This window comes from Nerophis ophidion, linkage group LG07 (genome assembly GCF_033978795.1).
Source record: "Nerophis ophidion isolate RoL-2023_Sa linkage group LG07, RoL_Noph_v1.0, whole genome shotgun sequence".
Classification (NCBI taxonomy): Eukaryota; Metazoa; Chordata; class Actinopteri; order Syngnathiformes; family Syngnathidae; genus Nerophis; species Nerophis ophidion.
This window is the reverse complement of record NC_084617.1, coordinates 62002471-62019670: the sequence shown is the minus strand read 5'-3', so window position 1 is coordinate 62019670 and position 17200 is coordinate 62002471. Positions and strand designations below refer to the sequence as shown.

General features: G+C 38.6%; 2 protein-coding genes across 4 annotated transcripts in view; one reads left to right on the top strand and one right to left on the bottom strand.

Annotated features, from left to right (window-relative positions):
* Nucleotides 1–3542, top strand: part of trpm6 (transient receptor potential cation channel, subfamily M, member 6) — a 30451-nt gene extending 26909 nt beyond the window's left edge. For both annotated transcript variants that reach the window (XM_061906789.1, XM_061906788.1), the window contains one exon: nt 323–3542. In XM_061906789.1, coding sequence (XP_061762773.1) covers nt 323–432 — 110 coding nt within the window. In that variant the 3' untranslated portion in view covers nt 433–3542. The remainder of the gene's footprint in view (nt 1–322) is intronic.
* Nucleotides 793–17200, bottom strand: part of rorb (RAR-related orphan receptor B) — a 57005-nt gene continuing 40597 nt past the window's right edge. Inside the window, exons 1-10 of one of the 2 annotated variants that reach the window (XM_061906790.1) lie at nt 16945–17099; nt 15119–15204; nt 14888–15029; nt 12437–12868; nt 12075–12196; nt 9651–9783; nt 9470–9577; nt 9184–9294; nt 8905–9017; nt 793–4778 (exon numbers count right to left, since the gene is read on the bottom strand). In XM_061906790.1, coding sequence (XP_061762774.1) covers nt 4614–4778; nt 8905–9017; nt 9184–9294; nt 9470–9577; nt 9651–9783; nt 12075–12196; nt 12437–12868; nt 14888–15029; nt 15119–15204; nt 16945–17041 — 1509 coding nt within the window. In that variant the 5' untranslated portion in view covers nt 17042–17099 and the 3' untranslated portion in view covers nt 793–4613. Of the gene's footprint in view, nt 4779–8904; nt 9018–9183; nt 9295–9469; nt 9578–9650; nt 9784–12074; nt 12197–12436; nt 12869–14887; nt 15030–15118; nt 15205–16944; nt 17100–17200 lie in introns of those variants that run through there. The other variant, XM_061906791.1, reaches the window with a different exon arrangement.

Sequence of the window (17200 nt, the reverse complement as noted above, 5' to 3'; positions counted from 1 at the left end):
TAGCTATTAATTAACGTCTCTGGGTAGACACGATACCGGCATCCAGAGGATAACTTGCTCGGAATGAAACAGTGCTCAAAAACAAACAAGCGCGGCAGACAAACACACAAACATGCAGTCACAGTTGTTTTGATATTTCAAAGGTACGTTGTGTTTCCTCTTCCTCCTCTTATGTCCTCTCCAAGATTTCTGTAACAAATCAAACCAAATTATTCATGATGGATGCATGGACTTCCTCAAAGCCCTGTCAGTATTCTCTTTCTTGTGGTAATCACTGTGATATTGGAGTGACATGTCGCTTACTGATGTTCCTTTTGTTCAGATTTAAAGAGGCATCTGGACACGTGTAGGTACAGCCGTGAGGCAGAGACCACGTTGGGCGTAGCAGAACAAGAGGACGGCTCAAACCGGCATGTAACCTTTGACCCATGAAGTAGGAAGAAAGGACACGTGCACCTTAGCAGTTCATGTACACAAACAACTCTGAAATCACACTTTGGAAGGTATTGGATAGTCCCAGGTAATTGAAATAAATAGACATATGAGAGTCTGTAAGAGTTAAAATGATTAAAAATAGAATCAGAAATATACCTACTGTAAATGCTGATATATTAATGGGCTCAAAACAGAATGGATAATCCACCTGTGCTTATAAGGCATTAGTTCACATTTGATCAGTTTACATCATTAAACATTCTGTCTTGAAATGTGGAAAATGTTTTTTGGTGAAACTAAAACCTTTTTTTTATAATATTGTGGTGCATGTGTGGGGCGTAAAAAAACAGGCAGAAATGCATCCATAAAATTTATTGTATTTTTTCTTCCCACAACAAAATGTCTACAAAAGCGATAAAATATAGAATTTAACCAAAAAAAATCACTTCAGACCTTCTCATTATATGTACACATATCAAAGGAGGACTCCGTGAAGGGCCCTGCATAGCTCTGAACTTCACCCCATTCTAATCCTTAACATGTGGGTGTCTGCGACTCAATTAAATGCAAATTTATACATGCACACACACAGGCGCGCACACATTTACTATCATTCTGATGTGAAAATGAAACTGCACTGAGGAGTTCTTGGATTGATAGAGTCAGAGCTCAGAGTCCTGTAGAGTCCTCCATGACCAGATGAAAAAAGCATAAAATGTAAAAACTGTTAATTAAATGCACATTTTCCTTGAAGTTTCCCCTCGTAATGATTGCTTCTCAAGTAAACTCGGGCAGTAAAACATCTATACAGTCCTTTTTTTCCAATCATTCCTCCTCTCATTAGCTATGGCACTTTAAAAACAACAGAAATATATTTTTTTATTTTTTATTTTTTTGTTAGTCCTGTGTAAAAGAGGTTCTGTAAGCCCAATGACCTTTTTGAAGTATTGGTTACAGTGCTACATTTTGTTTTATTCGCTCTTGCTTGGACGCCAAGACATTCTAAATAATAAATTAACAATTTTCAACACTACTTCAATTGCACGCGTTTGTAATGCATGGAGAAAGCTTACAAAGCATTGGTAGAGAAAATATCATCTCAGTCTCACAGTATCTCTTGTCTCTCTCACACACACTCACTCAAGTTCTTTTCAAAAAAGGTCCTAGAGTTTATAGCTGGAGTGTGTTTGACAAAGTGTGTAGAAAATGGATTTTTAAAAGAATGTATCTGTCTGTGTTGATGGAGTGGTAAAGGCGTATTGCGTTCAGTCTCAACGCTGAATTGTACTCCATAACATTCAGAAAGTTTACCCTTCCCACATCATTCCCTCCCTCTGCAGGGTAAGGGTCTCTGATCCGGTTCAATAAGGCCAGCACAGAAACGGCCGTTCATTGACTGGTGATAGTAACTCACACATTCGAAGGTATAAAGAAAAAAATTATGCATGTTTTATCCATATGAACAGTATCTTTTTAAATTGTGTATAAATAAAAACATTTTATGTAAAAGTCCTTCAGATTGTTCGAAAATGACTCCGGTCCTAAACCCACCCTGCCAATAATCCCTCCCAGGACCCCGCAATATCATGAGAAGAGAAAACACAAATATGCCCCAAATGTTTCATTGCAATAAAACGTCATGCAAATAGAACAGAACAACAATAGGCTAGTAGTAATAGAAGAATAGTAGACATAATAAGAACAATAATAATAGTAAATAGTAATAAAATAAAAAATAATCTTACAATGCAAACATGACAGTAGTAAATGCCTCCAGTTCTTATTGCTACAGTATCTTACTTACAGTGTTGCGTTACCACTTTTTCTTGCCAGCACATCCTCTCTCACAACCCCATCCCACCCCTCTGATTCACAGTCTAACAAGGGAAAAGGAAAACATACACCAAAACTTAATCGCCAGAGTTTGAATTCACTGTCCAACGGTGTTACGGCGGTGCTCGATTCACAGTTTGCTAAAGAACGTCACACACGGTCCCAAAAGCAGCAAAATAAGCAATAAACGTAAGTGTACACGGACGATGTCGAGCAAATATATCTCTAGTAATGCTTATTATTATAGTCTGGGTACTAACAACCTTTGGACAGTGAATTCATGCTCTGTATACAACATACACACACTGATCAAAGCCTTGTCTGGGCAGATTCCATTACCAGCCTATGCTGCGTTTTATCGCAAAAAGTCCATTAAATTAATTTTTTTGTAAATTTTGCAAAAATATGAAACCCTTTTCTGATGCAAAGTCAGAAAAAGAGCTGCTCCCTGAGAGATGCTAGGCAGTGCATCAAGCCTTAATGAGTGATTGTCTTGCAGAGTCACTAGCCACTAATCTTGGGTGACAAATGTTACTTAAATCTGATTTGAACGGCGAGCAATATTTTGACAAATAACTACGCAGGGCTAACATTTGGCCACTGTGTAAGGAACATATGCCCACTTCCAGTGCACATACAGTATGATTCAATTAAGTGCTGTGCCAAAATAGTGCCAATACAACTAATAATGGATAGTTTTTTAGTAATGTGGTCATTTAAGGTGATATGCTACCTCAATAGGATGACCCGATAGAAAAAATAATGCATACGGAGCACCCAGTGGCAGAATGCAGAAGTGCGCAAAGCTAAGTCTTTAGTGTCCTACCTGATAGAATATAATGTTTAATTTAAGTAGGTTGATGTTACACAGTGACCAAATTGTAGTTTACATAAAAGTAAGGCGGATCAATTCAAAACAAGGACATTTTTAAGTGCTATTAAATGTGTAACAGCTAACAAAGAAGCAACACAAGTGATTGTCTTATCACATTTTTCGAGAGGAATTGTCACATGTTTTGTTCAAACCTGGCAACCAGTGCTCTGTGTAACTGTGTTTACAGTCAGTGGTGGAATTTTGTACCATATATATAGACAGGAATCAAATATAGTGCATTTTTTTTTTCAAATCGCTACCCTGTTCTAAACATAAAAAAGGAAAAAGAGATCAGAAAGGCAGTGTAAAAAGTTATTGCTCTGTGGGTTCCTTCATATTCAAAGCCTGGGGTGGTCCAGGACATCCAGGGACTAGATTGTGCAAAAAGTGATGGCAGGGATGAGGGCACAGAAATAATACAGGTCTTTGAAGATTGGAATGTTAAAAGTTAAATTCTTGTGTGTTAAGTGAAAATTGCAACCACTCTAAAAGTCAGTGTCCTTTTACATAAGGAATATGTTGGGAATGGTTGGAGATCAGGTTTATTTTGAAGTTGTAGCTTCTGATTGGTTCTTTCTGCTTGATTGTTTCGAAGCAGTCCACATTTTTTGGACCTAGATATTGCAGCAACAAAAAAAATGTGATAGAACAGCAAAACTGCTGGATCATTTTTTTTTTCTTTCAAAATATAATATCATTGTATACATCTTCACCTTGAAAAGTAGCAGTTATTTAAAAAACTCCTTCATATGTTCTCTTTACATCTCTAGAAGTTTGCAACAGAAGGATGCTGTTCCTTCTTTACATATTAACAGAATCCAGACAAGGCTTCTATATATCCGCAAACCCAGATTGACTCCCAGTATTCCTTTACAAGTCTCAACTTTACAAATTCTGTACACAAGAAACTATCTGTTCAAAGAAAAACACATCGACAAGGAATAATCAGCCACGATGGACTGTTTTATATTTAAATTAGGACTAACTTATTTTAACAGAAGTAATACTGGAATCCGCTCTGTTCAAGAAGAATATCTACAATAGCTTCTCTAATTTCACCCCCTCTTCCCCATCCAGCGTTTCTTTTGGACAATTTATTCATCCCTAAAAAAACCAACAAAGAGTTTTTTTTTTCAAATTCAAAATAAATTTAACTTACCCATATTTTACGAATAAAAGCATAAAATGTTCCTAGATTTTTAAAGTCTGTACATTTCTGGTCAGTCAGTTCAGGTCAGGATGCTCCTGCTAAGGTTGTGGCTTGGGCGTTTTTCTTTTATATATACATTCTTCAGACTGTATCGGTGAACAGGATGGGATAAGTGCTGGACATTCCTAGTATTGTTGGCGGTAACTGTAAGTTTCTAGCAGGTGACCCTTTACTCCACGATCTTAAATGGGACGGGGAGATGTGTGGAATTTGACGATCACTTTTGTGTTGTTCGTCCTCCACTGATGTTGATTGTTGTAGTCACTTGGGCATGGCCATGGCAGAGTTTGGGTCAGGGTTGAAGAGTTCTTTATAGAGCGGAGGGAAGAGTACGTTGACTGTTTCTGGATGAAGCTGCTGGAAGGTTTGGAGCTCCTCAGTGTGGAGCGTACACAAAGCCGACAAAGTTGGGATACGACTGATGAGCTGTTAGAGAAAACAAACAATAAATATGTAATTAGATAAACACACTAACTGCCTAAAAGGATCAATAGTCTTTCAAAACCTAAACATGGGGCGTATGAAAAATACTGGAAATATTTTCAAAGTATACTGTATGTAGAAAATGGATGGACTTTTTAAACCCTTGTGCAACCTTTATATCGACTATACACACAAAGTCTTGGAACCCATAAGGGACCCACCCACAAAAGTGTCATAAGTCCAAAATGAATTATAATGTTTTTACCTTCAATGCTTGGAATCTTTTAACAACTTCAGATCTATATAAAAGCTTTCATTGTGGGTTTCATGTATTATGGCTTTTGTCAAAAGTAGAAAAAAAATCCATCCAGCCATACGTGTTTTTACCGCTTGTCACTCTCAGAGTTGGCTGGAGCCTATCCCAGCTACATTCAGGCGGAAAATGGGTTACACCCTGGACAAATCGCCAGATCATCAACACAGATAGACAGGCAACCATTCCCACTCACAATCACACATTAGAGCCAATTTAGTCTTTGTTTTATATAAAAGAAACACTTAAAATATGCAATATTTCTTAAAATAAAAATAAAAGTTGCAGAGTAGAGTATCTGAGGTTTGGGTAATTTCAGCCTTGATTAAGTCAATAATTCATGACAACTTTAATTCTGAAACAGGTAGACAAAAATACTATTTTACCATGCTTACTGAGCTAAAAATTGGAAAGTGTGTGTGTGTGTATATATATATATATATATATATATATATATATCCATTCATCCATTTACTACCGCTCATTCCCTTCTGGGTCGCGGGGGGCACTGGAGCCTATCTCAGCTACAATCGGGCGGAAGGCAGGGTACACCCTGGAAAAGTCGCCACCTCATCGCAGGGCCAACACAGATAGACAAACAACATTCACACACTATGTGTATATATATATATATATATATATATATATATATATATATATATATATATATATATATAATGCTACATTATAAATAAATGCCCAAGATCATATTCATTGCATTTTATTGGTTTAATGGCAGTTAGCTTATTTACGCTCATCAAAGCTCTGAGAATTATGCATTATGTTTTTTTAGTGCCGTCCGGTGTGATAAGGGGGTGCAATTTCACCAAAACAATACTTTCTTGTTTTTTAATTGGCAAGGATGAGATTGATTTGGTTTTCGTGGAAAAAGCATAATAGTATACCAGGATTACAATTTGTTAAAATATAGCAGTCAATGGGACCGAAAGAGATCTTAGGAGAAAGTGTGTACACTTTATTTTAATATCCTATTATAACAATGTTGCAATAAAAAAACTCCCTGCCAAATTTCAGACCGCTAACCTTCAAACTGAACAATCGTATCACTTACGGAGCATGTAATGCCCCTTTTGCCCACATTACACGAGCATGATCAAATCACATCACAACATTCCAGCATCACTTGGCTATTGTCAACAATTTTCATCACAATTGCTGGCCGGATACACGGCCATATAACTAAGACAGACAAGTATGGGTTATACTCATAATACTTATAATATAAAATGTACTCACAATATAATTTATTCATCTCAAATCTTATTAATAAAATAAACCAACTGGGTGATGTTTTACTATTGGCTTTCTTGAAAAAACAAGCAACCATTCACTTTGCTTTGCTAATGTTAGCATGCTACTATTTTAGCTTTTTTTTTTTTTGTATAAACATACACCTGTATAAATAATGGCTCTACTTTTTGCCATCTTGTAAGTATGCTAACTGCTTTTTTTGTTTACATGCTAACATTGATATGCCCCCGATTTCAGTTCAAAACGTAGGTGGGACTTTATCATTTCAACATCAAATTCAATATGATAAAAAAAAATACTAGAGTGCTTCGGTTGGCTGGGTTGATTAAGTGGCCATGCCAGCAACTTGAGGGTTCCACGTTTGATCCCCCTTTCGCTAGCCGAATCACTGTGCTTGGGCAAGACACTTTACCCACCTGCTCCAAGTGCCACCCGCACTGATATAAATGTTGATTAAATATGTTGGTAATGGCTTTCAGTCTCTAGAGAAAAAGTGCTATATAAATATAGTTCACTTCAATTCTGTTGTATGGTAAAATTTGGATCGATGTAAACACAATGGCAGATCCTTGCGTTGACAGCTTAACATCTTGTATAACAGACATTTTTTTTCTGCAACTTGTAACTGTGACAAAATAAATAGACCAAAAAATAAGAATAATAGTGAAGAGAGAAGTTCAGCCACCCGGTTATTAGGCTCCTCGAACAATACAGCTGTATAAACCTATAAATCATGGATTTTGTTGCTTGGCGCCATCTTGCCATCTTATGTTTCCATTTAAACACCCTAACCTTAGAATGCTAATGATTTATGCTATTACGTAGCTAATTTTATAACTTTTTTAGCCTCATTTGCCTTTAAAAAAAAATTAGTCTTTAACCCTGGGCCGGAGGTGTACAACACAGATAGCAGGCCCATTCAACATTTCTAGTCCTCATTTAACATTATGTGCATTTAATATTTATTGGATAACCTAAGGAAAACTGCTACTACAGGGTCTCTGTATAGTATTTGTGAGTTTCTCTGATCCCCTGATTCCGAGGGTAGGTGCGTAGCCACGGACGATATTTCCCTCTAGGTGCGACTGATGCTCCTATTAATATGTTTTCTCAGACAGGCAATTGGTCTGTAAGCAAGGTGACAGGCTGCACACTAAAACATGTTGGGTTAAAAAATAACCCAATTCTAAACCCAACTGCTGGTTCAGAAAAGGACATACTCCTTATTTGAGTTATTTTAACTCAACATTTTGTGTTATTTTTTTCAACTCTGTCATGATCTGTGGTCTGGAATATGTTTTTGTTAGTTTTTGGACTCTTTTAGTTCCTGTTTGCGCTCCCCTGTTTTGTTTGGTTACCATGCCGACTTATGATTTTCACCTGCCTCTGGTGTTCGGACCGCGCACTTGTTTCTAATCAAGACTATTATTTAAGCCTTTTTTTAAACTTTTAGTCGGCATGGCGACATTGCTTGTTTTTATGCGATCCCAAAGTTCATGTTGTTCGAAGTTCATGTTGTTCGATTCATGCCGTATTCACTCACGTATGTCGTGTTTATTTCATGCCACAGTTTTGTGTTTGTTCCAAGCCATAGTTTATGCTGTTTGTTTCATGCCACAGTTTCTTGTTTGTTCCATGCCGTAGATTATGTTTGTTTACCTCATGCCCTGCCAAGATTTGTTGTTAGATTAATAAATATGTTCCAACCTGCTACCCTGGTCCGGAAACGTTAGTTTGCTTCTCGGGAGAACAAACTTCGCAGCAAGCTGCGACCCCCTTATTATGACAAACCCAACTTTTGCGTTGAATTATTTAACCAAAAAGTTGAGTTTTCATAACTTAATGTTGGGTTATTTCCAACCAAATTATTGCATTGAATTATTTAACCCAAAAGTTGAGTTAAGCTAACTCAGTGTTGGTTGATTAATAACCCAACATTAAGTGGATTATTGGGTTGTGCAATTTAGCGCTCCTTGACCCAATAGTTGGTTAAAAATTATACATTTTACTGCTGGTTTGTCCCACTCCTTCCCAAGTACCGATCAAAATAATTTTTATTTCATTAAAATATACTCAAAAGAAAGATTTGAGTGACATTTTTGTACAAGAATTGCCGTGTATGGTCATTGTAGTCCTAAACAGTATGCTCAAATATTTGTATATTTACATAAGATGTGTTATTGTAAATATTGTTAATGAGATTAATCCATATTAAAATTCCCTTCAAGAAAAAAAGTACCTGTTTAATTTAAAAAAAAAAAAGCCTTTTACCCAAAAATATGTTACTCATTGAAAAACAACCCCAAAATGGTTCATAATTTTGAAAAGCCAGAAATTGAGTTAAAATAATACCCTTATAACCAAAACAATGGGTTTGCTCTTCATAAAAAAAACTCCAAAATTTAATGTAACAACAGCAACTTATAAATTGGGTTATCAAAATAACCCAGCATTTTTTTGTGTGTGTGAAACTACCACAGTCATGAATGTTGCTATCTCTATCCACGTAAATAAACTGTGGGTTGTGTAGTATGTTTGGCCTACCTTAGCCAATGCATCTTCGTCCATGTGGTTCTTCTGCATGATGTGCTGCAGGGCAAAGTAGATCTTCTCCTGGAGCTTTTGAACTTTGCGAGGCTCCATTAGCCACGGGCGATCTGAATCAGGTAATAATAAAGTTGTTTACATTTCATGTATATATAATTTGACATTTTTGTACCTGAACTAAAATGTGTGGTATTGTGAGGAAGAGTTGACCAAAAACTGTGTAAACGCTCCTATTTTGCTTCTTTGATTTAATGTAATTTGGGAGTGTTCACTGACCTGTGGAAATGAGGACAGCTGCCGAGAAGAGAGCGATCTCCTCCTCCGTTAGTTGCAGTGCACACAAACTCTTGGCAAAGTCAAACACCGCACTCACTAAGTCATCACAACCTTGAAGGCAAACAAAGACGAGGACAAAAAAAAGTCATTAATCTTATTTCTGTCTTTAATGCTCAGAGGAACAAAACATTACCAGTACCAATGATTCTTAGTATTTTTTTTCTGTGAATCGGCCCTCACTCTCATTCATACCAGACAACAAGTCACAGCTGCTAACATGTCTTACCTAGAGCTTTGAACATCTGCATGCCTCCATACTTCCCCTCAAAGAGCACGGTGTTGTTGAGAGGGTTGAAGGCCCGGCACATCCTCACCAAAACAACCTCTAAGCAACCTGAAAAAGAGCGCGTTTGATTTACCTCGAAGCAACCAGGTTGAGTGTAACACACCTGTTAAAATGCACTCACCTGATTTGAGCAGGAGGATCTGGTCATTTTGACACAGCTCCATAAACCCTGAGATGCGCTTGGCGAACTCCACCACATACTGGATGGCGTGTGTGATCTGAATGGCACACTGCTGCCATAACACGTCCCGAGGCTAAACCAAAGAACATTCATTACTTGGTTAGAGTCATTCAATTTGCTTAGCTTTAAAGGCCTACTGAAACCCACTACTACCAACCACGCAGTCTGATAGTTTATATATCAATGATGAAATAGTAACATTGCAACACATGCCAATACGGCCGGTTTAGTTTACTAAATTCCAATTTAAAATTTCCCGCGGAGTTTCCTGTTGAAAATGTCGCGGAATGATGACGCGTATGACGACGCGTGTTTGTGACAGCACCGCTTACGACTAAAAGTCGTCTCTTTTCATCGCATGATTACACAATATTTTGGACATCTGTGTTGCTGAATCTTTTGCAATTTGTTCAATTAATAATGGAGACTATAAAGAAGAATGCTGTTCGTGGAAAGCGGCGGATTGCAGCTGCCTTTAGCACCGAAACACAGCTGGTGTTTCTTTCTTTGTTTTAAAGCTTTAACACAGAGCGGTCAAGCGAACATGTTTTTCTACGTCAACCAGCAAGTTTTTGGATGGGAACATTGTGATATTAAGTCGGCTCTTACCGGAGACTTGAGTGGATTATGCGACCTCATCCTGCAGCTCAAAAAGGCAGCTGTGATTTTGGCTCCTCGGCTTCTCTCAGAGACACTGCGTTCACTGCAGCCATCCGACTTTCAGGTATGACTTTACACTCTCACTAAAATACTATTAACACAATAAGCAGATAAGGGATTTTCCAGAATTATCCTAGTAAATGTGTCTAATTACATCTGAAACTCTCCCACTGCTGCCGCTTGGAGCCATCAACTTTTTTTTTTTTTTTTTAGTGCTCCAATCTAACTTTCCTCATCCACGAATCTTTCATCCTCGCTCAAATTAATGGGGAAATTGTCGCTTTCTCTTACTGCTGGTGGCTCACATTATAAACAATGTGAGGATGTGAGGAGCCCTCACACCGGTGACGTCTGCTACTTCCGGTACAGGCAAGGCTTTTTTATTAGCGACCAAAAGTTGCGAACTTTATCGTCAATGTTCTCTACTAAATCCTTTTAGCAAAAATATGGCAATATCGCAAAATGATCAAGTATGACACATAGAATGAACCTGCTATCCCCGTTTGAATAAGAAAATCTCATTTCAGTAGGCCTTTAAGTGAAAACAAAGCTAAATGGTCATCATTCATGAAGACGATGTGAACTGAGTAAAATATTCTATGACATGACAATGAACTATAGTGTACAAAACACATCCATAGGATCTGTTCAAGCAGGAGCACCCTCTAACATACAACAGAACTTCAATTTACGAAACCCTCATTGTACAAATGTTTCGATTTACAAACCACAGACCGAATAAAAATATGCTATGGTGTTTGAACCTTGTCTCAGTGTCATCCACCCAGTATGTGTCTCACAACGTCACCATTTTGTGCCTACAGCTTATCAATGTATGTGTTTATTCAGTTCTGCTAATAAATACTATGCTAATTTGTGTGCTTTTTAACTGTTGTTTTATCCTCTTTCCAACATCTTTCTAGTTTTTCTAGCTCAATATGTGTTGAAAGAAAACAATGGACAAGCGATGTGTGGTTTTAAACATTCAGAAAGTATCCACAGTGTTGTCGACACTGCTTTACCCCCAACGCTCCACTCTATTCTTCTGCAGGCAAAGAAAATTAACCGACAAGGTAAGGTAGATTTAATTGTATTATTCCCAATCATTGTATTGACATGTCTCGTTGTTTTGACTTTCTAATTCAAAGAAAGTAAAACCTTATCCATCCATCCATTTTCTACCGCTTATTTCCTTCAGGGTCTTGGGGGGCGCAGGAGCCTATCTCAGCTACAATCGGGCGGAAGGCAGGGTACACCCTGGACAAGTCACTACCTAATCGCAGAAGTTAAACCTCATGTTATTCACTATTCAGTACTGAATAGCACTTTATTTTGTGTTTTAAGTGTACAAACTTTTACTAAAGTATGGAATTGTTGAGTCCTGCGATGAGGTGGCGACTTGTCCAGGGTGTACCCCGCCGAGTGCAGCTGATATAGGCTCTACCACCCCTCGCGACCTTAAAAGGGACAAGCGGTAGAAAATGGATGGATGGACGGACTTGTTTAAGCTGGAAACCAATAATCATATTTACATTGTTTTTTTAATGGAGAAATGTGCTTCATTTGATGAAATTTTCTATTTCCGAACAATGTTCAAGAACGAATTAAGTTTGTAAAGCAAGGTCCCACTGTACAGAGGATATTTTAAAATCCAAATGTTCCACATCCAACACATAGTGATTGTGTCATAATAAAAATGCTCACCTTGCTCTGATAAATTTTGACTTCCTCATAGGAGTGTGTCTGCCAGGCCAGCTGCTGCAGCTCCTCTGTGGTGTACTGACACGTCTCCAGATGAGACTTGATGATATTCTGAGCAATGCGGTCTGGAGGAGAGGATTGTAAGTCAATAACCGATTTGATTAACACACACTATATTCATTTATTTGCTAATGCATGCATATGTCTGGTACAGTGGTGCCTGTTATGCACAATTTGACAGACATCTGAATAATCCTGTTTTACGCTCCCATTTCAATTTGTTTAGGACTGAATTGTGGTTAATTACCCACTTAGATGTGTCATGCAGAGTCCAAAATGAAATATCTATTTTGTGTGGTGATTACCTAGTTCCCCCATGCTGACATTGTTGTGCCCCAGCTGACTGTCCTGATAGCCTCCGTAGCTGAACAGGTTGGGTACTGGCGTCAGGTCATAGACTGGCTCCTGTTTAATGTGCTTCATGCCTGACATGTCCAAACCTGACTGGTCCGGAGACGGCTGGGTAGAATCCATCCCATAATATCCCCCTGGAAGTCCACCTCCATTGACATGGCCACCTTTGGGCAGCTCAATGACATGGCCGTTGGCATAGGTGCCCCCAATCTCGTGGTTGAGGGTCGACAGTCCGTTGGTTAGGCTAGTTGAGTAAACACGTGCCAAAGCTTCTGCTTCCCCTGTCTGTTGCTGCCGTTGCTCCTGCAGTCTGGCTTGGTGCTTCTGGACCTCTGCATACAGACTGTCGCGTTGTTTCTTGGACATGCGGCCAAACTTAACGGCTAACCAACAAAAGGACAGAAAGACAGTTTTTTAATGAACCATATCAACAGCCCATTGCTTTAATCAATCAATCAATCAAAGTTGACTTATTTAGCCCTTAATCACAAATGTCTCAAAGGGCTGCACAAGCCACAACGACATACTTGGCTCAGACCCCATATCAGGGCAAGAAAAAACCCAACCCAATGGGAACAGGGAGAAACCCTGGAAGGGACCCTGGGTGACGGGTGCAATAGATGCCAAGTGGATACAGTTAATAATGTGAAATAATATTCAGGGGTCTTTTATCTATGCATGTGATCCACATAGATAGACCTACACTATATGGGCAGACAAGTGTTGACCTCTACTATTCACACACATATGGCAAATCACACATACACATTTAAATATTAAAGGGGACCTATTATAATTTTTGTCTTTTCTGACTTATAATTGTTACAACGTTGGATACTCAAATTAAATACTATCAAAGCAACAACTCATGAGGTTCATTAATTTGGGCGTGAGCTTGCATGCAGTTTTGAATGCTTCTGACCGTCATTTGTGGCTACAGTGTGACATCAGAGTGAGGTGGACGTACTTTTTTGGACATTAAGTATAAGCTATCACAGGGGTTGTTAACCTTTTTAAGTTAAAGTCCCAACGAGATAGTCACACACACTAGGTTTGGGGAAATTATCCTCTGCATATGACCCATCCTCATGTTCACCCCCTGGGAGGTGAGGGGAGCAGTGAGCAGCAGCGGTGGCCGCTGCTCGGGGATAATTTTGGGGATCTAACCCCCAATTCCAAGCCTTGATGCTGAGTCCCAAGCAGGGAGACAACGGGTCTCATTTTTATAGTCTTTGGTATGACTTGGCAGGGGTTTGAACTCGCGACCTTCAAGTCTCATGGCAGACATTCTAACCACAAGGCCACTGAACAGGTTTATAACAACTTTTCCACTAGAGCGGGGACCGGGTACTACTAAATGTTAACACAAAATTATTAATCTTACTGATAATCTTATTCAATAATTATATGAAAGCCTGTGTTATCACAAAGATTATTATCAAAGCTTAGGTATCTGTGCTGGCCCTGCACTGAGATGGCGAATTGTCCAGGGTGCACACCGCCTTCCGCCCATGTGCAGCTGAGTTCGGCTCCAGCACCCCCCGCGACCCCGAAAAGGGACAAGGGGTAGATAATGGATGGATGGATGGAGGTCAGGCATGTTTCAGAAATAAAGAAAAGGCAAAAGAAGGGACTCATAACAACTGTTGCAAAGAAGAATTACATAAAATTATACACTGCTAAAATAAATGAATTCAAACTAAATTAATAATAAATATGACTTTGGCTATTGACTTCTTCTGTTTCTTTGATATTGTCATTACTGCCACAAGTGGTGGAAAAGACTATTACAACTGAGTTCTACTGCGGCCCAGAGAGACCCATCCATCCATCCATCTATTTTCTACCGCTTATTCCCTTTGGGGTCGCGGGGCGTGCTGGTGCCTATCTCAGCTACAATCGGGCGGAGGGCGGGTTGCACCCTGGACAAGTCGCCACCTCATCGCAGCCCATACAGACCACAGCTGAGAAAGAAAGAAATTTGGGCGGCCCGCTAGGGGACGCTCGCGGCCTAACAATGGGCCCTAAGGCTAAGAAACATTGAGTTATCAGACCGAGGAGGAGGATCCTTCCCCTCTACTCAGGCTGTGAGACTGTTATGACTGCTGCCTGACGCCTCCTGTGTTATTCATTCTCGTCTGATGACATCCCACCTGCTCTGATGTCTAAGATGGACTAATACGAACTAATCACAGACGGAAAGACGGCAACATTACAACTTGGTTTGGTATTATATTCATCTAATTGTGGCGTGCGACATGCAGTGAGATAAATAATCGTCCAAAATTATGAAGAATTAGGGTTTGAGTGGAACTAAATTATCTTGCTTGTATTCTTTTCCATGTTGTATACAGTATATACATTAAATGATTGTTAGTCTCGGGACACAAATAGGGTCTCACCATCTCTGGACATTCCTAGGGCAAGACATTTCTGCAGGCGGCAGTGTTGGCATCGGTTGCGGTTTGTTCTGTCGATGAGGCAGTTCCTCTGTCGGGGACAGGAGTAGGCCGCATTGTTCTGCTGACTCCTTCTAAAGAATCCCTGGTTGCACATGTACACACAGAAATAGTTAATACAGACTCACAGGTACCTGAGCTAAATGGCTAACCTTATGGTATGCCTTTTCTTACCTTACATCCTTCACATGTGATAACTCCATAGTGGATTCCTGATGATTTGTCTCCACAGATTTTGCATGGTATAACTTCGATTTGGGCTGCAATTAAAAAAAAAAGGAGCAATGTTAAACACTGGATGTACAGTAAAGCACACTGCAAGGACACAAGATGTACTGAGCTTAACATGGTGACTTGAGTGTACATATTTTTAGAGCTCTGTCGGTGGGCTTATTGAAGGGTTAGATTAGAAAAACATCACATAATCTAGTTGGCTGTAAAACCACAGTGAAGTGTGTGTGCATGTACTACTTGTAGGTCTAAGAGTTATAAAAAAACAACTTCACAAGGGCAGTGTGACATGTGGACCTTGTGTATGTCTTTGCAGGAGTTTTTCTAATGACTGTAACATTGAGGACCACATGCATGCTCACAAGCACAAGCCCATTCAAACACCTCGGTGCCAACTGTGTGTCTCTTCTTCAGGTTCCACTAGAAGGAAACGCCCCTTGCTGGTTAGTAATGTTGCTCATAATAACAAAACATGTTACATCAGTAAAGGACTACATTTGTTGTTTAACCACCTACACCTTTAACTAATTACACCAGATGTCTCCAAATTGCAGCCCGCAGCTAATTTTTTTACGTCCCGCACCACATTCTGAAACTAGTATTATCAAAAAACAGTGGAATCAAATGTAATTAGGAAAAGTTGTAATGTTGACTCTAGTAACACATAGATGCCATCCGGGTTGTCATTGGTCAAAAAACAATAATGAATCACAATCAATGTTGTTATGAATTATTGACCTATTCCATCCATCCATCCATCCATTTTCTACCGCTTGTCCCATTCGGGGTCGCGGGGGGTCACTGGAGCCTATCTCAGCTGCATTCGGGCGGAAGGCAGTGTACGCCCTGGACAAGTCGCCACCCACTGAAAGCTCCAATTACTTCACATCATCTATTACAGTTTGAAATAATTTTGGCTGAAACTATTGCATGTGTTTGCCATACAACAAAGTTTTCAATGACAAAAAGGCATAAAATAAACAATACAAAGCTAAATTAAAAATAGTTTATAACTGTCATTGTTCATGATAATGGACGTAATGGATCTAAATCAATATTGTTATGAATTATTTACCTATTTTAGGCTCCAAATACTCCAGATCAAATATTCCAATATATTTTGTGTTTTTGCCATAACAAAACAGCTTTTCTTAAACAAAAGGGGCATTAAACATAAACAAATTATATATATATATATATATATATATATATATATATATATGTATATGTATATATATATATATATATAGGTGTGGGAAAAAATCACAAGACTACTTCATCTCTACAGATCTGTTTCATGAGGGGTTCCCTCAATCATCAGGAGATATATATATATATATATATATATAAATATATATATATATAAATATATACATATATAAATATAAATATATATATATATATATATATATATATATATATATATGTTATTTTTATATTGACCAATAGATCTGAAGGTTATCTACAGATTTAAGCGTTCAACAATAAATAAGACGTGACTTATTAAAAAAAAAAATATGACAGAGACCCTCCAGGTTTACAGGAGCACACTTGATGGGAGCCTTAAAGGTTGAAAATAAATCAATACATTGTATTGGTTTTTAAAATGAAAAATATCAAAATGGCCCTGCATGCTTTGATTTTTCAGTGTGCAGCCCTCAATGGAAAAAGTGTGCACACCCCTAATCGAAAACCATACACACCCATACTTAGTAACTGAACAACATTTCATTGTAAAATCTCACAAATTTTTTTGTAATATTACTCACTGTGTATCGGCAGCTCCATATACAGCACATAAACGATGGAACCTGTTTCAATGTAACAAGCAAGAGCACCTGTCGCTTGTGTATTTGAGCTTATCATCCATCGTCAAGAGAAAGCCGCAGTTTCAGTTAAGTGATTGATGCAGGCAGAGATAGGCAGGTGTGTCTGCTGAGATGGCACACTCTCTAAAGAGATTATATGCAGCCTATCTAATCCTAAATTATTTCCCATTGAGCTGGATGTGCGTAACACTGTTTA